The 19,749-nt window shown below is 42.0% G+C and overlaps 3 protein-coding genes across 4 annotated transcripts; 1 reads left to right on the top strand and 2 right to left on the bottom strand.

Annotated features, from left to right (window-relative positions):
• Window positions 1-50: 50 nt before the first annotated feature.
• Window positions 51-7,393, bottom strand: prdm4 (PR domain containing 4). Of its 2 annotated transcripts, none has more exons than XM_053414886.1 (12): window positions 7,338-7,393; window positions 6,974-7,040; window positions 6,660-6,772; window positions 6,018-6,197; window positions 5,076-5,831; window positions 4,739-4,888; window positions 4,361-4,479; window positions 4,189-4,274; window positions 3,830-3,957; window positions 2,773-3,321; window positions 1,055-1,223; window positions 51-957 (listed from the first exon to the last, which is right to left on the bottom strand). In XM_053414886.1, exons 3-12 carry the CDS (start codon window positions 6,769-6,771, stop codon window positions 597-599), a joined length of 2,610 nt encoding a protein of 869 aa, XP_053270861.1. In that variant the 5' UTR covers window position 6,772; window positions 6,974-7,040; window positions 7,338-7,393; the 3' UTR covers window positions 51-596. The 2 variants fall into 2 exon arrangements, with proteins under 2 accessions (XP_053270861.1, XP_053270860.1); XM_053414885.1 differs by having other exon boundaries at window positions 7,195-7,385.
• An 848-nt stretch (window positions 7,394-8,241) lies between these two features.
• Window positions 8,242-9,710, top strand: LOC128429235 (achaete-scute homolog 4). Its single transcript, XM_053415507.1, has 2 exons — window positions 8,242-8,380; window positions 8,492-9,710. The coding sequence occupies exon 2, from the start codon at window positions 8,508-8,510 to the stop codon at window positions 9,024-9,026; it is 519 nt and encodes a 172-aa protein (XP_053271482.1). The 5' UTR covers window positions 8,242-8,380; window positions 8,492-8,507; the 3' UTR covers window positions 9,027-9,710.
• A 2,364-nt stretch (window positions 9,711-12,074) lies between these two features.
• On the bottom strand, window positions 12,075-17,143 carry sapcd1 (suppressor APC domain containing 1). Its single transcript, XM_053415508.1, has 4 exons — window positions 16,809-17,143; window positions 14,031-14,201; window positions 13,328-13,483; window positions 12,075-12,929 (listed from the first exon to the last, which is right to left on the bottom strand). The coding sequence occupies exons 1-4, from the start codon at window positions 16,905-16,907 to the stop codon at window positions 12,840-12,842; spliced, it is 516 nt and encodes a 171-aa protein (XP_053271483.1). The 5' UTR covers window positions 16,908-17,143; the 3' UTR covers window positions 12,075-12,839.
• Between the last annotated feature and the right edge of the window lie 2,606 nt (window positions 17,144-19,749).

Raw genomic sequence — 19,749 nt, 5'->3', positions numbered from 1 at the left:
AGTTATTCATAAAAATAGAATGTGCAAAAGATAGGATGCAAAAGATAGGATGGAGCTACAACATTATTTCAACATTTAGTCAACATTCACACAGTGAAGTATTTTTACAATAATGCCCAGAATCCTGTTTTCACATCCATTCACATTTTAAATAATAATAATAAAAAAAAAAAATGCTTTCAATAAATAAAGAATAAAAGGCAATTGAGTAAATTACACATGATCAGGTATCCTATGTAAATATATGGTATCAGACATTTTTGCTGACGTTAATTTGCAATAACAAATGAAAATATATCGAACCAGGAAAATCTGATTAACAGCGAATGACAGCTTATATGAATCCCATCAACCAATAATATTGCACAGTTTCAGTTAAGTGAAAAAAGAGCAATAGAAATACAAATAGTTATGATACGAAGAGTGTTTTATAAGAAACAAATATCTGTTTTCTTAATGTGGAAATTATAGTGAACTGATTGTGTTAATGTTATAAAAAAAGGTTTGTAGTAACAGATATTTGGCAAAAGGTAAAGAGGTAAAGATCAGTTTTGTAGTAAACAAATAAACAAGACATGTCAAGAGGCACAGTGTTGTCAATGAGGGGGCGACAGGGATTTTTCTGAGTTATATCCTCCTACATCCAAACCACAGTCTTCATTATTGGCCAAGTCACTCAGTCTCTCTCCCCTCCCTCCTCTGCTGTCATCATCTTCCTCTTCCTCCTCCTCCTCCTCCTCTTCCTCATCTACCTCCTGCTCCTTGCGGGACGCTCGCTCCGTCTTGGGCCCCTTGCATATCTTGAGGTGACGGGTGAGGTGGTATTTGGTGAGGAAAGCCTTGTGGCATTTCTCGCACACAAAGTCTCTGCGGCCTTCGTGAGAGTTCATGTGCTTCTTCAGGTGGTTGGTCTTGATGAAGTGTTTGTTGCACTTCGGGCACTGAATCCGCCGCTCACTGTGGAAGAAAACAATGAAGCGTCAGTTATCAGTGACAAAATGTTCAGTACTACAATTCAGAGCTTTGTGCAGAGAACAATTATTAAGTTACGTACTGCGAGTGGGAGACCATGTGCTGTCTCAGATCCTGCTTCCTGAAGAAAGTCCGCTCACAGAGGTCACACTTGAGCTTCTCAGCTCCGGTGTGGATGAGCATGTGTGACGCCACGTGGGATTTCTGCGTGAACGACTTCTCACAAACTGTGCACCTGTAGTTCTTCTGACCTGTGAGTCGGAAAAGGAGGTGCAGAGTTTAAAACATGTTTCAAATGAAAGTATTTACTGGACAAGAGTGTTGATACCTGACCTGAGACCGCCAGGAGCCGATGTGACCTCAGACAAAAACTTTGAAATTATATTTGGGCTTGGGTCGGGTACAGTTGAGTTGGTTGTAGGGATGGGCATAATTAATTGACGATCGATTAATTGATCATTAAGAATTTCGTCGATGAAATAATTTTTTCATTATTTATTTCATCGACGAAATTCGCTAATTACACATTTGACCACGGGGGGCAGTGTTTGAAAAAAAAAAGCCACAGTCCTACTCAGTTACCTGCGACTGGCTGCGAGTTACCGTGTAGGTCCATTTCCAAATTAAACATGAAGAGGTCACGGCGAAGTGTTGCATGGGACCATTTTGAGTTAAAAAATGACTTGGTTCACTGCCAATACTGCGAAGCTATCCCAGAGGCTGGGGGAGACAAGGAGCCTGCGTTGTCTGACACGGACGAGGGGAGCGCAAACACCGGAGCCGCGGCCAGGCTAGCACGGAGCTACCTGTGTATCACGGCGACGTCAGTCCCCTCAGAGCGGGTTTTTCGGCGGTTGGACTGACGGTCACCAGGCTGCGTTCGCGTCTGACCCCAGAGCAGTTTAACATGCTCATCTGTCTCAACACAAATCCGTAGGCTGGTGCTGAAGTTGTATGTGAGTTACTGGTTATTTTTATGAAGCTTTCTCGACTCGGTACCTTGTTTGATAGTTTTGAGTTACATTTGGCAAAACCTGTCAGACCTAAGTATTATATACTTGTAGTTGTTGTTTAACATTATGTTTGTTTATATTATTATTATTTTATTTTGGAGAAAAACAAAACGAGGGTCAGGTGTGTTTAGTAGCACCGGCTTCTAGCTGTCGGCTCCGCTGCTTAAGATTACGGCAGCGCATATTTTGTTCATCTTGTAATAAAGATCTCAATGAGTAAACACGCTTTTTTTTCACTGCATTTTAATGTAGCTTTAAATAGTGAATTTGGAACTTGAAAATATTAATGATTAATCAAAAATTCGTCATTAACTCTCCCGACGATCGACGAAGACAATCTAATCGAACGCCCATCCCTAGTTGGTTGAGTGATCTACTTCATTTTTTTAACATTGCACAAGCCTGGAATTAGCGAAAACATCAAGCTCTGGCCAGTTTCAGACACAAAACAGAAAACAGAATTCCTGTCAGGTATGGTCGCCCAAGTGTGGCCCTGGCAGCACTCTACATTGGACTGATGTGACATAAGTTTTGTTCTTCTTGTCTGAAGTGTTAAACTGTTCCTTTAAGAACCTTTAAGACGATGATGTTTTAAAATGTGCCAAGTGTGCTGAGATTTTTCCTTAAATGTTCTATTCTTTTGTGATGCTTAACACCTGTTGCACGTTATCAGACAAGGCTTTAGAAAAAAAACTGTTGGATTGACGTAGGAAGAACCACGGGGCTCATATGTCGGCTCAAATATAGTATGTCCGACGGTTTACACTTCCATTGTTCCTCTCCGTACCTGTGTGAATCTTGAGGTGCATCCTGAGGTTGCTGGGATCGCTGAAGGCCTTGCTGCAGTATTCACACTTGTGGGGTTTCATCCCCACGTGTCCCATGAAGTGCACGTTCAGCTTGGTGGATGTGATGAAAGCCCGAGAGCACATGCTGCACTTAAATTTCCTCTCCCGCACGTGACCTTGCCCTCTAGCTCTGGAGTTAATATTATTAGAGTTTCTATTAGCGCTGCCCCGGCTGCTGCTGTTGTTGTCACTGTTTGTTTGTGCTGCAGCTTGAGCGTGGCAGGGCCACGGTGACGAGGAGGAGCTTGAGGTCTCGTTGGTCAGCTTCTCTTCCTGGTGAGTGTGTTGCTGATGCTGAGGTTGTTGCTCTTGCTGCTGCTGCTGCTGCTGCTGTTGAGAATTGTCCGGTTGTGACGGGCTGTGGCTGTGTGGAGGGGGATTATGGCTGTGGTTGCTGTTATGGCTGTTGAGATGAGACTTGAGCTCTGAGAAGGAGGAACACTCTTTGCCACATTGGCAGATCTGACCCTCAGGCACCTGAGGAACACCTGAAGAGACATAAAGTTAAGCAGTTGAATCACTGTAACACTCAGAAAGAGCTGTTAGCTAAAACAAAAAAGGGTCAGTAATGCTTGTAATTGATTATTATATATAATTGAGCGTTTGTTTTCACTGGTGCGTTTCATCTAAATTGTACGAATTGTTGTTTTCTTTTCCCTAGAATGAGCCCTTATATTTAAATACTTTATATTTACATCCGGAATGGGTCCGCTTATGGAAGCCGCCATGTTTGAACTGTAGCTCACACTAGACAAACTAAACACCTTTGGAGTTTTTAAGATCTGAAGGCTACCACAGGTTCTCTTTCATGTTTAGAAGTTGAGGGTGAGGTGAGGGGTATTAAGCTTCAATATGCAACTTCACCACTATATGCCACTAAATTCTACACACTGAACCTTTAAGGAAGAGAAATAACACTTTGCGTTTTTATTCTGCGCTTCAGGTCTTAAAGGGTTCAAATCACAACTATTGATTTCTACTCATCTATCATCTCACCCATCATCCTGCAGTAGTCTCTGCTGTAATAGAAGAGCAGCTCCTGGTCCGGGTGGATCTCTGTGGTTGTACAGAAGAACAGTTTACCATTGGCAGGGTACGCCACCAGGTTCTGCTCCTCACAAGCCCTAAATACACACAAATAAAGAACAATTAATTCACTTCTTGGATTAACTTAAATAAAACAACAACAATCCGAACGCTGATCATTTTGGCAGGGAATCGAACTGCACTTTTGTATCTTACATGGTCTTTTGCTGTACACAGGTTTCTCTACCACCGTACAGTTGCATTGTACATGATTCTAGAGTAAAACCATTTACATTTTATACAAGCCCGGCTGCTACTCTGGTTCTTACCTTGCTTTGCGGACAAACATCATCCAATTGCATTCGTTCTCATCTGTTGTCACGATGTAGAACTCCAGCACATTGTTGTGATACATCTGCAGCAGACAAAATGGCTCATCATCTTTAACTCCTTAGAACTATGAAAATCTCATGCTAAAAACAAAAAGCCACTTGGACCAACCTTCCATATCTGTGGTGTGTCCTTTTCTGGCCAATCAGACAGATCCACGTTGCTACAATGCTGGCCAACCATTGGTCCAAAGCAAGTCCTTGGAGGAATGACATCTCGTGCAAAAACTCCTACAGTGGGCACATCATCAATTTCCATGATGGTCTACTAAACTTTGTGTATTTATCACAACCTTTTTTTGTGCCTTTTCTTTGTTAAAATAATCATGTTTGTGTCCAAAAACTTTACTCAGTTACACAAATGATGCAGTAATGAAATAGGGGTCACATTCTGTCCTTACTATATAGATCTGATATCAGTCCACAGAATAATGACCCAAGTCTTTCTTACTCTAACAGGCACACTGTTTAAATGGGTGTGTTCTCTTACCAAGTGGTTCATCAGCCACCGAGATGCGAAGGCACAGTGGACGTGGTAGCGAGAGGCGAGCCCGGCTTTGGATGGGTGCGTCAGAGATGAAGGTGACGGGGCCGTGCTCTGGGCAGTCTGAGGTGTATGAGCGCTCGCACAGTGTGCACCCTAGGAGACAACAAACCAGCACAAAAATTGCTACAGGAACGAGATCTTGCTTTTGTACACAATCTTCATTTCACTTTAATTCTATGACAGATTTTTTCAACTTTCAATTTAGTGTAAGTTTTTTCTGAAGCTTTATAGCCATATATGATTTCTTTCCTTTCCTTCTGGAATAAAATTCCAAACTCACAGATGGTGTAGGCGGTGACCATGTTCTCCTTGTTGGAGGTAGAATCCTCGAGCTGCAACGTGGAGTTCACCAACACCAGGTTGTTTTCTGGCCCAAGTGACACGTCTGCAGTGATGGGGGACACGTTCACCGAATCCAGCCCCATCCCAGAGTGTCCATGGAGAGGCACCGGCTCCAGCTGGCCCTGACTGGCCATGGAGCCAGTGAGCACCACGCTGACAACTCCAGAGTTCATCTCTCCATTTGAGTGGAGCTGCTCTCTGAGTCCTCCTCTCCCAGCGTTTCCAATTCGGCCCCCCATGTGATCCGGCTCCATTACAACTGGTAGCTCAAGCACGGGGGGCCCATGGAGAGGCAACACGCCACCAGATGAGTCCACCCCAGCTAAACCTTCATGCGGCCGAGGCTGCCTTCCTCTGCCAAGCTGCTGCTGGTTGTCGGACACCAACCCAACTCCATCCATAGAGGCCAGCTCATTTCCCATCCTGTCAGGGGACAGGGGGCTGCTGACACGTGACTCCATGGCCAATCCCGTGGAGTCCAGTTCGTGAGTACCGGTCTGGTGGAGGTCTCCCTGCCCGCTGACCTGTCTGGAATCCATGGGCACCAGGCCCTGCTCCAGTGGGCCGCCGGGGCCACTGTAGGGTTCCAGACCGGAGGGGTTGTTGCTGGCCACTGACAGGGTCCCATCCATGTTAAGACTGCTGGGATGAATGTATTGAGGTGGTGGACGGTCTGCCAGATAAGACAGGATACCTACAGAGAGAAGAGAGAGGCAATGAACATTCATTTTTCACTAACTTAAAAAGGCAACATGCGAATGTGTACCCTTCAAACAGCATCTGGGTTAAATCCAGATTCAAGAAGGACCCACACTACAAGAATATCATACATTGCTTTTAGATATTTGATAGAAATGATTTATATATTTTACACACAGACCTGGCAATATGTGTCGGAAGTAGCTGCTCTCCAAGTGGGGGTATGGAGGGGGTGGCAAGGAGTAGTTCCTCTCCGGCAGGCCACACATCACTCCTCTGTCACTCAGTGGACCCATTGGAAGCATCAGAGACAGGGCAGAAGGGAGGGAGCCCAGGGAAGGACCAAGGCTGGGGATGGCCACTGGCATGCCCACACCAAAATAAACATAATGAGATCAGTGAGGGCAGAATACAATGTAGAATAGATTATGATGCAGTTATACAAGATATTGCTAAACACATTACAGATTGTTAAAAGTATTTTCTATAAGAAACAGTTTTTACATTCACAACAAAAGCTAAATAAAGGAGGCAGGAAATGACGTATAAATTAATTTGTTTACAGCACAACCACCAGTGTCTGTGTCTCCTACATGTCTGGTTCTCACACACAGCCCCTATAAAACATTTCAGGAAATAGCTGGTGGAATCTGGACACGTTGATTAATGATTCAATTGTTTCAGCAAGTTTACAATATAATCTGAACGTGTTGTGTCTCACCATCACTCTTTTCTGAATGGGTGAGGGACTGAATAAGTTTTATTTGATTTGTTAAGGCTAAATTAAGTCTCAGGCAAACCCTCCTGTTAACGTCTTCCATACCTTGAGTGGGGATGGGGTTGTGTGTGGGGGACGTGGGCAGAACCAGGTGGCCGGCACTCACTGGCACACTGAGCTGATCCATGCCCACAGGACTCAGGTTCATGTCGTTCATCCTGGAAACACAACCAAACAATGTAAACAACATTATTACATTACGATCTTATGTCTGTTTTTAGTGCAAATACACAATTCTGACTTTCCTCAGATACGTTGTAACTAGTGCAGCACATTATCACGAGGACATGGTTCATATTCGGTATTCATGAGAGCATATAAAGAAACAAACGTAGGCAGATTTAGCCACGTTAGCTTACCTGAGCTCAACAGCTAGTGTCCATCAGTAACAGTGTTCTGCTGAATTCTGCTTGTGTGTTACTCTGCCTGTCAAATTAAAAGAGCCGGTATGAAAACAGCCAAAGGCACAGTTCATGTTTATAACACAACCAGTGCACAAGCACACGAGATATGTTAAACGACTGCTGAGCTACTGTCAACCAGTGTTAACACCATGCTAACGTTGGCCTTGCTAACTTACGTCTCCATACATCGTTAAAACCGGTAAAAGTGAAGGGTTTCAGTTTGGAACAGAGCGACCATCTTCTTTGTATCCGTCGGTGTGAGTTCGTTGTTAAATATTGAATAGTGAAGAAGCAGGAAGCCTGAAAAACAACAACATACCAGCACAACACGTCCCTGGCCGGGACCATGGCAGTGGACCGCCCCAGTGCGCATGCGCAGGAGCGACACATAGTGGAGGGGCATATGATCGTGGTCTCATTTAATATAATATAATATAACATATTACTATATGATACAATACAAAATAACGTAATATAATATACATTAGTAACAATGCAATATGTAAATTTGGCCAAATTATATCATCATATATAAGTTGAATAATTTCTTTCTTTTATCTAAAGTACCAATATAATGCAATATTATAGTTATATAATAGGACTATAATAATAAAATAAAAATAATACAATAAAAAAAACATGACTTCTTCTTTTATTTAAATAAAATTAGAAAACAAATACACATACATGATACATACAAAATTTACTGATAAGAAAAAAAATTATGAAATATTTATTATTCTTGTTGCTTTTGTAACATTAATTACATGTTTCAAACAGGCGGCTGTACTTTATTGGAAAAAATGTCTGACCACAACCATCCAGCAAGCATTAAGGCTGCGAGGACAAAAGCTCTTGTAGGTCAACCGCTTATCCGGTGGAAACATGAAGATTAATATGAATATGGTTACACATATTGGTGATAAATGCTCAAGTTAATTAGAATGTCAAGACAATCAGCATAAAACTTCTTATATATATTGTATTAACCATCTTTAAAGAAAATAATAAATAATAACCACAAATTACACGAAAACAAAAAACAGAACAGATTTAACTTCTAAAGAAAAGGTATACCGGCAACAATGCTGCTATCTGATTGGATGGACACCTTGTCTTCATATTTTGTGATTTGTTGTTGTATTATGGATCGTCGCAGGAAGGAAGACTCACGGTTACATCCCCGCCCCGGGTCACACCCTCCCTGCCGTGTATACCCTGGAAACCCCACAAACAAGCTGCCACTGACGGTGTCCTGCTCGGAGACAGAGGACTTTTAAACCCAGACATCTTTAATCATAAAAGATACAAGAGGAGACTCTTCCACAAAGAGCCACATGGTTTTGTGGATACTCTGACGCGGTGAGTGCAGGATCATTTGTTGCAGAACAGTTTGCTTAGAAACTATTTTACTTCTTCCTAACTGTTATCTTCTTATTTATTTCAGTTTTTGAGTAATTTGTCTGATCACAGGAGGAGTGAATGGAGCATGTTCCCTAAGTGTACGCTGGCTCTGCACGGCCTCTCCATGGAGGACAGCGGTGCGCACTACACCAAAGACGCGCTCCGGTTCGGGCTGCCCCTGCACCTGGACGCTTCATACCTGGACCCGGTGCACGGCCACATGTTGCCCTACAGACGTTTGTCCTACTTCCCCTTCCACGGAGCCCTTGGCGTGTGCGATTACTCCTTCGAGCCCGCGTTCATCCGCAAGAGGAACGAGCGAGAGCGGCACCGGGTGCGCTGCGTAAACGAGGGCTACGCACGGCTCCGGGAGCATCTGCCACAGGAGCTTGAGGACAAGCGGCTGAGTAAAGTGGAGACTCTGCGGGCGGCCATAGACTATATCAAACACCTGCAGAGCCTGCTGGACTTCAACGTGTCCGGGATGGAGGAGATGCAGACATTTGGAGACAAGCGCAGCCGGGCGCCACGGCCGCAGAGGACAGAGTGTAGCAGTGATGGAGAATCCAAAGCTGGCCTCAGTGACAGTGGAGAAACTGTATAGATTTCACACACACTCAACTTTTCTATGACAATATGTGTATTAAGAAGTGTAAATAAAGGGTCAGAATTAAATAAAACATGCCTATTTGTATTTAAGCTGTCTGTTTAACTTAAGTGGGTATAGTTTGTTTACACGTATGAAGGAAGGAAGAAGAAAATATTTTCTGTTGTGTATTAAAAGAACAATAAAACTTCATCTGGGAAAATATCATGTTTAAGCTCATTTGAATGCAGTTTAAAGTTGAGATGAAAAGTTGATTTTGATTTGGTGCTGTGTGCCTGAATGAGGCCTGTGGCTTTGGCTGCTTACTGACCTATACACTGCTTCAGTGAACTAAGTCTTTACCAAACCAGGACTATGTGGATAATGACAATCAATAAATTCTTTAAACAGTCTTTCTCATTCTACTTCTCTGCAGGAGCATTTGACGAGTAAAGCGGCTCTTTTCAACATGAATAATGAATTATTCAGTTGACAAAATGAGCCACTGCTTGAGGGAAATTATAATTTTGTGTATTGTTATAAAGTCTTCTGGAGAAGTTATTACAATAAGCTATTATTGACTGTGTCGAAGCAAATGAACAGGACAAAGGTTGTTGAAGATTTTAATATCTCAAATTTACATAGACACACTCTGTGCAGACCAGGGCTGATATTGTCTAAAATAATAAATCCTACTTTTAAGTGGACAGCTTACTCTCTTTGATCTTATAACGATAATACTAATAATAATAAATGTGGTTATATAGCTCTTTTCATAGCATAGCATGCAGCTCAAAGTGCTTTACATATACAACATAAGGCGAAAAACAGAACATATTAAAACAGTAAGCAGATATCAAATGAGGAGACATTTCTAATGTATAGTGGGAGTTTGTTCCAAATCTTTGCTTAATTACAGGAAGCTGCTTCACTGTAGTTTTTGTAGTTTGTTTGTGGCACACTAAGCAAGACGCGACCTCAGTGAGTGAGTATATGGAGCATGGGTGCACTGGTCCCATTATGACATGTAGAGTGCATGTACTCAAGCCTCTACTGTTTGTCTGGCATCATTCTAATGCACCTACACATGATGTTTTGTTAATCAATTCAATTGAACTTTATTTGTATAGCACATAATCCCGACACACACTTTGTTAAGGCACCTGCAGGAATGCTAACGTGGGTCTTGTATCATGGCAGCGGATAGAGCCAGTGGCCTCAAGTCTGCAAACTGTGACTGTGGTGGAATATTTGATTAACACCAAGCCTGGTCGTACACACAACACTTTGCTGTTATAACTGTAAAACATAACAATAACAATACCACCTACAATAATACAAAATTGAAAACAAATAACAATGATAGAAGCTGAATTGGATGGGATAAATAAAATAAAGCCATCAGGTTAAAAGAACTTGACATAAATAAATGAAATGTATTCTATACAGCCGCTAAATTGGCCACGATATAACAGCCATCAAGTAAACCATATAGAATAAAAAAAATTAATTGAATATAAATAGCAGGTTAAAATGACAGGATTTGATCAGCCACACCAGGTTAAACTAAAAAAACTGCTTTTGATTATATGCATTAACTGATACATCTTCTATGAACATCTCCTGTTCTGTTCCAAATGTTTCAGTCACAGACAGGAACATTATGTTACAGTCGTACAGGTCCATCCAGTTCAAATTGCGCAGATATCTCAAACCCTGAGGTTGTTGCACGGAGGAAGGTTTCCATCGTTGTTTTCAGTTACCTGAGTGCTCTTCAAAGAACACCTACTTACTGTAAAATCTCCACCTTCTCAGGAAGTGTATTTCTCCCTAATAGCGGAAGGAATGCCTTTATCAGGGAGCCCTCAGCCCTGCGAGAGGAACCTATGCAGACACCCAACTTCCACCCTATTTGTGTGTTTATGCTTCCCACCTCCGCTGACCTGCACGGAAACAGCTCGGCTCACATTTTCTGATTTCAGTAATACCCCAACCACAAATTAGGGATGTGGGGTGGGAACGGAATAGTAAACATTATATTGCAGGCTATACAAGTGAGAGACCAGCAGAGTGCAGCTCCAGTGAACCGTGCTGCTACGGAAGAATGGCATTGGCGCTCATGAAGGCATGACAAGCCATCAACAAAAAGGTGTTGGGCGATGCCGTTTTTGAATTAGACCCAATAATTAGCCAAGTGCTGGTACCCTGCGCTTGATGGTTCAGTGGCGCTGTGAGGATAGAGAACATGCAGCTACTTAAATGAAAGCCTCTCTGCCATAATGGATGTTTTCTTCCCTGTGGCTGATTCTAATCAGATTCCTGTACAGACTCCCTGCAGACATTGCCCTGTTTCCCTAATGCACGTATATGTTTTTACACAGAGGGCAAGAGACATCTTTAGTATTTCTGAAGACGTATATGGATGTGATTTGATTCCAATTTACTACTGATTATCTTTTTTAATCTTTCACATGCCACAAAAAAAACCCGGCACAGATCCTGGTCGTCTAAAACCAACAAATACAACAAATCACCCGTACACCACTTACTGCTCACTCTCTGCTCTATTTACGACTCTTTGGAGTTTGGGTCAGGCTCTGCAGTTCAGATCAACAACAATATCTCTTCCAAACACACAGGCAGAGACACAGGGCTACCATGGGCCATGGATTGAAGATGTGAAGCAAGAAAAATATAAACAAGTTACCGATAAAAAAGTTGAGTAAAGAAGTAAAGTGGAACTACAAAATCTTTAGTGGTTTGTTGGACACATGTTTTCTATGTGTAAGAGATTTAAGCCTTTTTCTGCAACACACTTGTGCAGTTGAAAGAGAATGACTCCTGCAAACACGCATGATGACTGGGTTAGATAAAGATTATCAGATGAAGTAAGATCAGTGCGGGACCACCGGGAAAGGGTTGCTACTACGTGTCGAGACACAGAGCCCGCATGTAAGGGACGGAAACGGAAGAACCTGGCAGTCACAGGACACACGGTGATGCTGGGTCCTTCCTGTAAACGCTGCAGAAAAATATCACCTCAGAAAAAACACTGAAGTTTGCCGCTGAGATTTAACTTTACACATATTTAATAAACAATTCATTATGTACATTTTGTAAGTCAGGATTTCCAGTTGAGAATAAATATTCAGCTTTTATTCTACGTTGATGAAAATGTTAAATGAGCTCTTAACATCAAATTTGAGGGAAAAGTGATATGGTCTTGTACAGTGGGATTTAGACAATCTTTTGAATTAAAAATATAAATACCAAACTATTAAAACATTAAAGTAAAATAAAAGTAAAGCAAATTTAAATTATAGATTTAAAAGAAGATTATAAAAAATATTTAAATATTAAACAAATTTACATTGTATATGAAAAGTGCTCTTTACACAGGACAGATTGGTTCCAATCAGTGTTTTACTGTATATTGTTTGATTGGATCATTATTGTTGACATATGGGATTTAACTGCCATAAATATTTTTGGGTAGTTTGTCTAATAAATATACTATATTACTCTATATAATACATCAACCTTAATAAATTGATACTATAATTTGCATGTACTAAGTCTTGTGGCTACTTCTTATATTGAACAGCTTTTGTATAAACTGCTCTTGAAAGAACTTATGAGCAATAACTATGTTATCAAGCTAGTGACAGCAGGGCCTCAGAGAAACTGGTTCACCAAACAAGTGATGCATCATTAGCTGTGATTTATTAATTTAAATACATATTTACATGTTAGAAAGCAATCAGCTGTGGGACATTCAGTGAAATGTAAATCAGCAGTATGGCAGGGGTGTATATTTATGTACGTAGGCTGTCAGTAGACTTGCAGTTCATCCAGCTGCTCGAGGAGAGCGTCTTTCTCCAGCTCCAACACAGAGATCTGACGATTTCTGTCGCTCACGCCCTGTAAAAGATGAGAAATCAAATTAAGTAAGGTAACCATGCACTGCCATAACACACACACACACACACACACACACACACACACACACACACACACACACACACACACACACACACACACACACACAGAATACTGGGAGAAGCTGTAAAAATAAACTTGACGGGGAAAAAATTCATAACTTTATACAAAACAGATATTTAAAGCCTCATCTTGATGCCTACTGATATTTCTCAGATAAAGTAAAATGATGAATCTATATAAAGTTTCAGAACATGAGTCAAACAGAAACACTAAAATCCTAAGACCCAAGAACAACTGTTTATGGTCAATACATATCCAACTACTCTCTTCCTCCCTCACCATTATAAACCACCAGGTACCTGTTTTGTTTTCCTTACCTGAGTCAGTACTGAGTTGCGCCACCGGAGGTCGCTGTCAGCCACAGTTTCAGGCAGAGAGGGGTTGCTGCTGCTCATCACGTTGGGCTCAGTCATCACAGAACCCAGGGAGCCGTTCACCCTCAGGATCCGAGACCTGAGGAGGCAGGAGCGAGTCTGGAGAGGGACAGAGAGGATAGTGAGAGGGACAAAGACCTGATCCATGAGATGATCATATTCAAAAATTGATTATCAAAAAGGAAAAGCAAAGAAAAACTTCTAACTGTTGGGTGTGGAATGGTCGTCCTCAAACCAGAAGTCTAGTGGTTTGATCCCATTCTCCCCCATTGTGCATGTGAAAGTATCCTCGGGTAAGACACTGAAGCCCAGTGATGTGTGATAGAGAAAGTGCTGCACATAAACGCACTGTATGAGTGTGTGTAAGCGACAAAACTATACTGTAAAGTGCGATGAGTGGTCATCAAGACTTAAGCACTATATATAAATAAATTACCATTTATTGTGAAATTATTTTAACGGATGTCGGTATTTTGTTTCCCCATTTCTCTTAAGCCCAAACCAAATTGCCTCCAGGATTAATAAAGTTGTGTTGTATTGTATTAAACTTACTAACCATCAGTATGTGTATTGTGTGTATTTATGGTTATGATCTCCCCCAACTGAAATAAACAAGGTTTTATGTTTTGTTTAAACTGCTCTGTACCTCAGCCGAATCTTCCTTGCAGGAGCCGAGCCTCGTTTTGGTCTCGATGTTGTCCTGCCGGGTTCGGTTCTCATGCAGCCGCTGGAGGTACCAGAATCGAGCCCTCTCTAGAATCTCCAGCCCAGACCACAGAGCGTCCTTCTCCCTCTCTAGATCCTTCTGGCGCTTAATCTGAAATAAAATGAACGATGATCAGGTATAAATACCTTGGAATTTTATTTTTTAATAACTGGATTTTAATCTGTGTCCTGTAAACTCCACTCTGAACTGGACTAACCAAAATTGGAGTTGCCAAGACCATGCAAACCATAACATTAATTTCCTGTCATATTTCCCCTCTACTATCTTATAAAGAACCATAAAATAACTAGAATGTAGATTATTCATATACCCAGTTCTGTGAGGTGCTTGTTTGTTTACATGTATATGGCTGGCTAAACATTCCGGACCACTGCTGACCCGACTGGGCGGCCTGATGTAAAGTGACAGGCACAGTGCGGCCTGTTGTCTTCCAGAGGCCCTGAGGCTTTTGTTTCTGAGCGGAGCCAATCTACAGAGCAGCAGGGGGCCTTTTACTCCCATTGTCTACACTCAGCTGGATAACATGCACTTACAGGCCTGAACAGAGGTACAGTAACCGTTCTGCAGCAGGCAGGCAATCAGAAAACGTGGTGGTTCCACCTTTGGCATCATGAGGTCAGGGCGTTGTGATCACTTTGGTCATGTTATAGGAGATCAGGGAGCTATAGATTAGGAGGACATTAGAAGCTCATGACACCATTGCATCACTGGTGAATGACTAATGTGGTCTATCTAAACATTTTCAGGTGATGCAGATAAGTTCCACTTTGGGGATTTCACCGTGTCGAGAGTCGGTGGAAACCAGGTTACGTGCACTGAGGCTTTAGCAGAAGACTGTGAGGAGCAGACTTGACATGTGGGAATGTGTCACTGGTCTGACTGCAGCTGTGCTGCCTCCAAAACAATCCTCAGGGAGCACAAATGGAAAATCTGAGTATTTTTAGAGGAAGACAAGCAGCATGAAATGTTACTTTCTGTTGGATTTATATGAATAATTCACTTCCCCTTTAAAGATCAGATTTTAAGACCATTTAAGGTGAACATTTTCTTTAAAAATGCACAACAGATTAGAAATGTTTTTAGGGTAATGCTCTTAATATTAATAATATAATAAGAGGAGTTATCACTACATGTTCCTGATTAGATACTTGTTCCTGTTTGATGGTTTGATTTTAAACAAGACTAAACAAAAACCAAAGGATGGATCATCCTGAAACTAGGTGGAGGATGTGGGATTAGACAAGAAAGAACCCATTACATTCTGGTGCGGTTCCAGATCAGTGGGTGGATCCAGGATTATTGTTTCTCTGTCTTTAACATTGCAAGATAGGACGTATTTCAACATTTCCACCGTTTTCGCAGAGAATAATCATTAAATCTTGATGAAAACAAATCCGGCACATTCTAGTTTCTATTCGATTTAAATGAATTTTTTCGTTTACCTTTAAACGAATTCAAACTGAAATTACAATGAGTGAAGTTACCTCCTGAATGAACTAGATTCAGAAAGGCTGAGGGTTAGGCTCTTGATATTAAAATCCAGTCAGAGAAGTAAATGCCTCTGATTTGATACTTCATAAGGAAATAAAACCTGTTCTATCTGCATTAAAACAACCTGCCCTCCTTAGTAGTGAAGTAAAAAACAATCACAATGCTTTAGGCTCCCTCCCTATGAATTCAACTCTTTATCAAACCCCTTACGTTTTGGTTTTAAAGACAGAAATAGACAGATTTCTCAAGATCCACAACATTTCTCTGAGAAATCAGGGGAAATGTTGAATAATGTCTTAATCCTGGATCTGCCCCCTGATCCGAATCTCGGCCAACATTTTAAGAACTCTTTCCTCACCCATAACATATCCTTCCACCGCGCTCGTGGAAATAGGTCCTGTAGCTTTTGCACAATCCTGCTTAGTATCAAACAACAAATTAAAAAATACAAATCAGTATTTCCCTGTCTGAGTTATATTTCCTGGCTGTTTTGAGAGGCTCTGAAACAAATGTCTTTGGAAATGAAATCTGCAAGACATACAACTTAAAAGAATCATTCATTATTCAATAAGCACATTTTTCAATAATCAATTAATTGGCCGACTTAGATCAAATTCAGTAAAATTTCTCCTGCTGTAGTGTTTGGATTCAACGATTATGAAAATTATCAACAGTTTTTCAGCTCCAGTCAACACATGGTAACAGCCTTGTTTTTCTGCTGCTACTGTACCGAGGCACTCCTTCCTACTGGCTTGTACTTGCTTGTTTCCACTTACAATGATATGTTTTACATATATGAACATGTACAGAACTGAATGTTGATTTTAGTCTCAGATTCAATACAGAAACATGAACAAAAATGTCTTACGGCACAAATATATGTCCCTTTTTATGGATTTACTTTTAGTGTAAGTTAATATTGCAATGTCAAAGTTTTGAAAAGTTGGAGAGGCCAAAGGGTCAAAGTTTTCATGGTCACACAAACATGAGAAGCAGTAACGACTCAAGTTTAGCGATAAGTCAAAATTTGGAAGTTAACTGAGATGACAACAAAGTCATTTTGCCGACTGTGTGATAAAAAACTGCTGAGAACACGGGAAGCAAAACACCTACGAATACACAAGGTCGAATCACTGACTCACACACAGGGGAGATGTAACTGATTACAATCAAAAGCACACACACACTATCACCCCCCCTCCTCACCCATAGGTAGAAGCGCAGTGCGTCCAGGCTGTAGAGGCTGTTCCTGAGTGGGATGATCACCACTGTGTAGGAGCCTGAGCTGGAGGGATGACAGGCCATGGAGAGGAGATCAGTCTCTACTGACGTCCAGGATACTAACCCATACAGTCGCCTGCACAGCAAACAACAAACCACACTGGCTGACTCTGAATAATAGCACAGGGAGAGAATGAATATGTGTGTATGTGTGTGTGGGTGTGTGTGAGAGAGAGCGAGAGATAGAAGGCAGGAGTAGGGGAAAAAAATGCAGCAGCACGATACACAGGCACAGGCAGCGTGGTGCCCCCGGGGCGAGGTTATGAAAAATTCCACATGTCACTGCCATGACTGGTTCATCGACATATAGTGGCGCACGCAAACACAGAGAGAGAGAGAGAGAGAGAGAGAGAGAGGTTGAGGGAGGGTAAAACTGCCTGTTGGGTATCTGGTCAAAGAAAACAGAGAATGAGCTACAGCAGGAAATGTGAGATTTAAGAGGAGGGTGTTGATGAAAAATATTTGTCATCATAAATCTCATCATTAAAGAAACAAGGGAGGAAAACAACAGAGTTTTCAGCTGGACCGTCGCCAGAAATCACATCAACCCTCAGCCAAGGTGGAGACTTGACTTTCCCTCTGCTCAATGAGAAGAGCGTACAGGTGTGTTATTTTCTCCCTGTCCCAACACATCCCTCCTGTTGGAATGTGACATAACCTGGGGACGAGCGTGCCAGTGGAGGTCACAGCCCTATTAAATGGGAGAGTTGTGTTCATGAGAACAGAGAGGGGATGGATGCAGGGCGGAGTGCAGATGGATTTTAGCCACAGTGGCGGCACAGAAAATCCCTGGCACGTGATTTTTTTATTACAACCGCCTCAGGCCCAACTGGCTGTTGGAGTAACACTGAATCATTTAAGTCTTGTCACATATGTAGAAGAAGGGTGGGATTTCCTCATGTGACGAACCTTCTCTGACCTTAGTTTCCCTATTTAAATCCTGGTTTCTAAGCTTAGCCGAGGTCAAAGTTCAGTGGTGTGTATGATCACAGCTAGGAAGTGCTCATATCTTTTGGTAAAAGTATTTTTAATAGATATTTTTTAATTTAACTTTCAGAACAGACAGTAAATAAATAATTGATCTAATAGACAGAGAGGTGACATGGGGACAGTATTGAGCTGCACTGTGGGGAATGTAGGCCTCAGAGTTTTTGTAATTTACCCGTTCTCAGGATCAATCAACCATCCCCCAGCTGAACGGGGTCGATGGTTGCAGTACATAAATCATATATTGAGCTTAGATTGTCCAGCGGCTCAGTCTGTTTCTCCTGAGGATAAACCTCCCTGTTAAACTCTATCCGCACTGATCCAGCCTGCTGAATGATTATATACTGCAGTCCTGCTCTTTCACCAGCAGGGGACGCTCTAAGTGAGGCATAGTTCAGACAGAGCTGACATTTTGTATCTCCTGATATTTTCATCAGATATTGCAGTTGTACCTTCCACAAAACACCAGGTGGCGCTCCACACTACGGATCCAGAGAGCTCAAAAGCATGTCAAGTGTTCTCAGCCTCTCTCCACCCTGAGCTGTGGTCCACTTCTGTTATTTCAACTTGCATAAGACGCAACATGTTCCAATAATAGGGCCCGTAGTTTGACTTCTTCGTTACACGCTGAAAAACAACATGAACCTCATCTCATTGACTCTAGACGAAGAAACTAAACTGTCACTTTAATATGGATGATCCCTCAAGGCACTGAAAGCTGCAGTTATGTCGTTTTCTCACGTGAGCACAGTTCACTGGAGCTGAGGCACGGGTGGAAAACATGGGATTAAGCTGCTATAGAAGAAGGACTCTCTGAGCTGTAGCATCCCAGAGACACAGCCTGAGGGGAACCCATGACCGTGCATTATCTTATAAGACATGTGACCGTCATCGGAAAAGAGCCTTAAGCTCTGAAGGGTCTCCTGATATAACGAAAACAGAACAATCATGTGTTCAACAGTACAGATTTAGCTGATTTATGACCTTTGTGGGAGCAAACACAGGGGTACAAGAGATTTAAGGTGTTGACTTTATAATTCTTCTCACTTTATAGACTCCCACCGACCTGAAAGTTCCCCGTAATCACAAAGATGCACTGAGAATCATGCAGAGCTTCCTCTGGGGGCCCCCTAACAGGAAATTCATCGTCAAACAAAACAGTGTAAATATATATATACGCAAGACACATTTCACACATAGCATGCACTTTGCTAGAGTGTATTCACAAGCTTTAAATACACACATTCATATCGAACACATACTGCTGTGAGATGTTCCCCTTCACTTTTTAGTCACTACTACTACTTTGTGGCCAAGAGTGGGCCCCTAGATGCTTCCTGTCTCACTCCTTCACACACACACACACACACACACACACACACACACACACACACACACACACACACACACACACACACACACACACACACACACAAGACACACACATGCATATTTGTTTAAACCACAAAGAATGAGAATGACCCACACAAACACACATGCACCCAAGCAGCTGGAATGATATGCACCTACATTGTTTCACACACACAAACACACACACAAACACACACATACTCACACACACACAAACACACACACACACACACACACACACACATACACACACACACATACACATACAAAGAATTGATACAATATTACAGGCCAAAAGAAGCCCGGCGCTCCCTTCGCCTCTCCGGCTCACGCCAGCACTGGCCAGTCAAGGCTCACTGTTCCAGATCATAGCTCCCTGGAATTTTATCCAGATATGTAACCCCCTCAGCCTCTCTTGCTCTCTGTCTCTGTCTCTCTCTCACACACATACACACACACTTAAACAGGAATGATAGAAGTGTCTCTCGAGGGGCCTCATTAGAGACTG

This window comes from Pleuronectes platessa, chromosome 22, assembly GCF_947347685.1.
Source record: "Pleuronectes platessa chromosome 22, fPlePla1.1, whole genome shotgun sequence".
In the NCBI taxonomy this organism is placed as follows: Eukaryota; Metazoa; Chordata; class Actinopteri; order Pleuronectiformes; family Pleuronectidae; genus Pleuronectes; species Pleuronectes platessa.
This window is presented reverse-complemented; position numbering and strand designations above follow the sequence as displayed.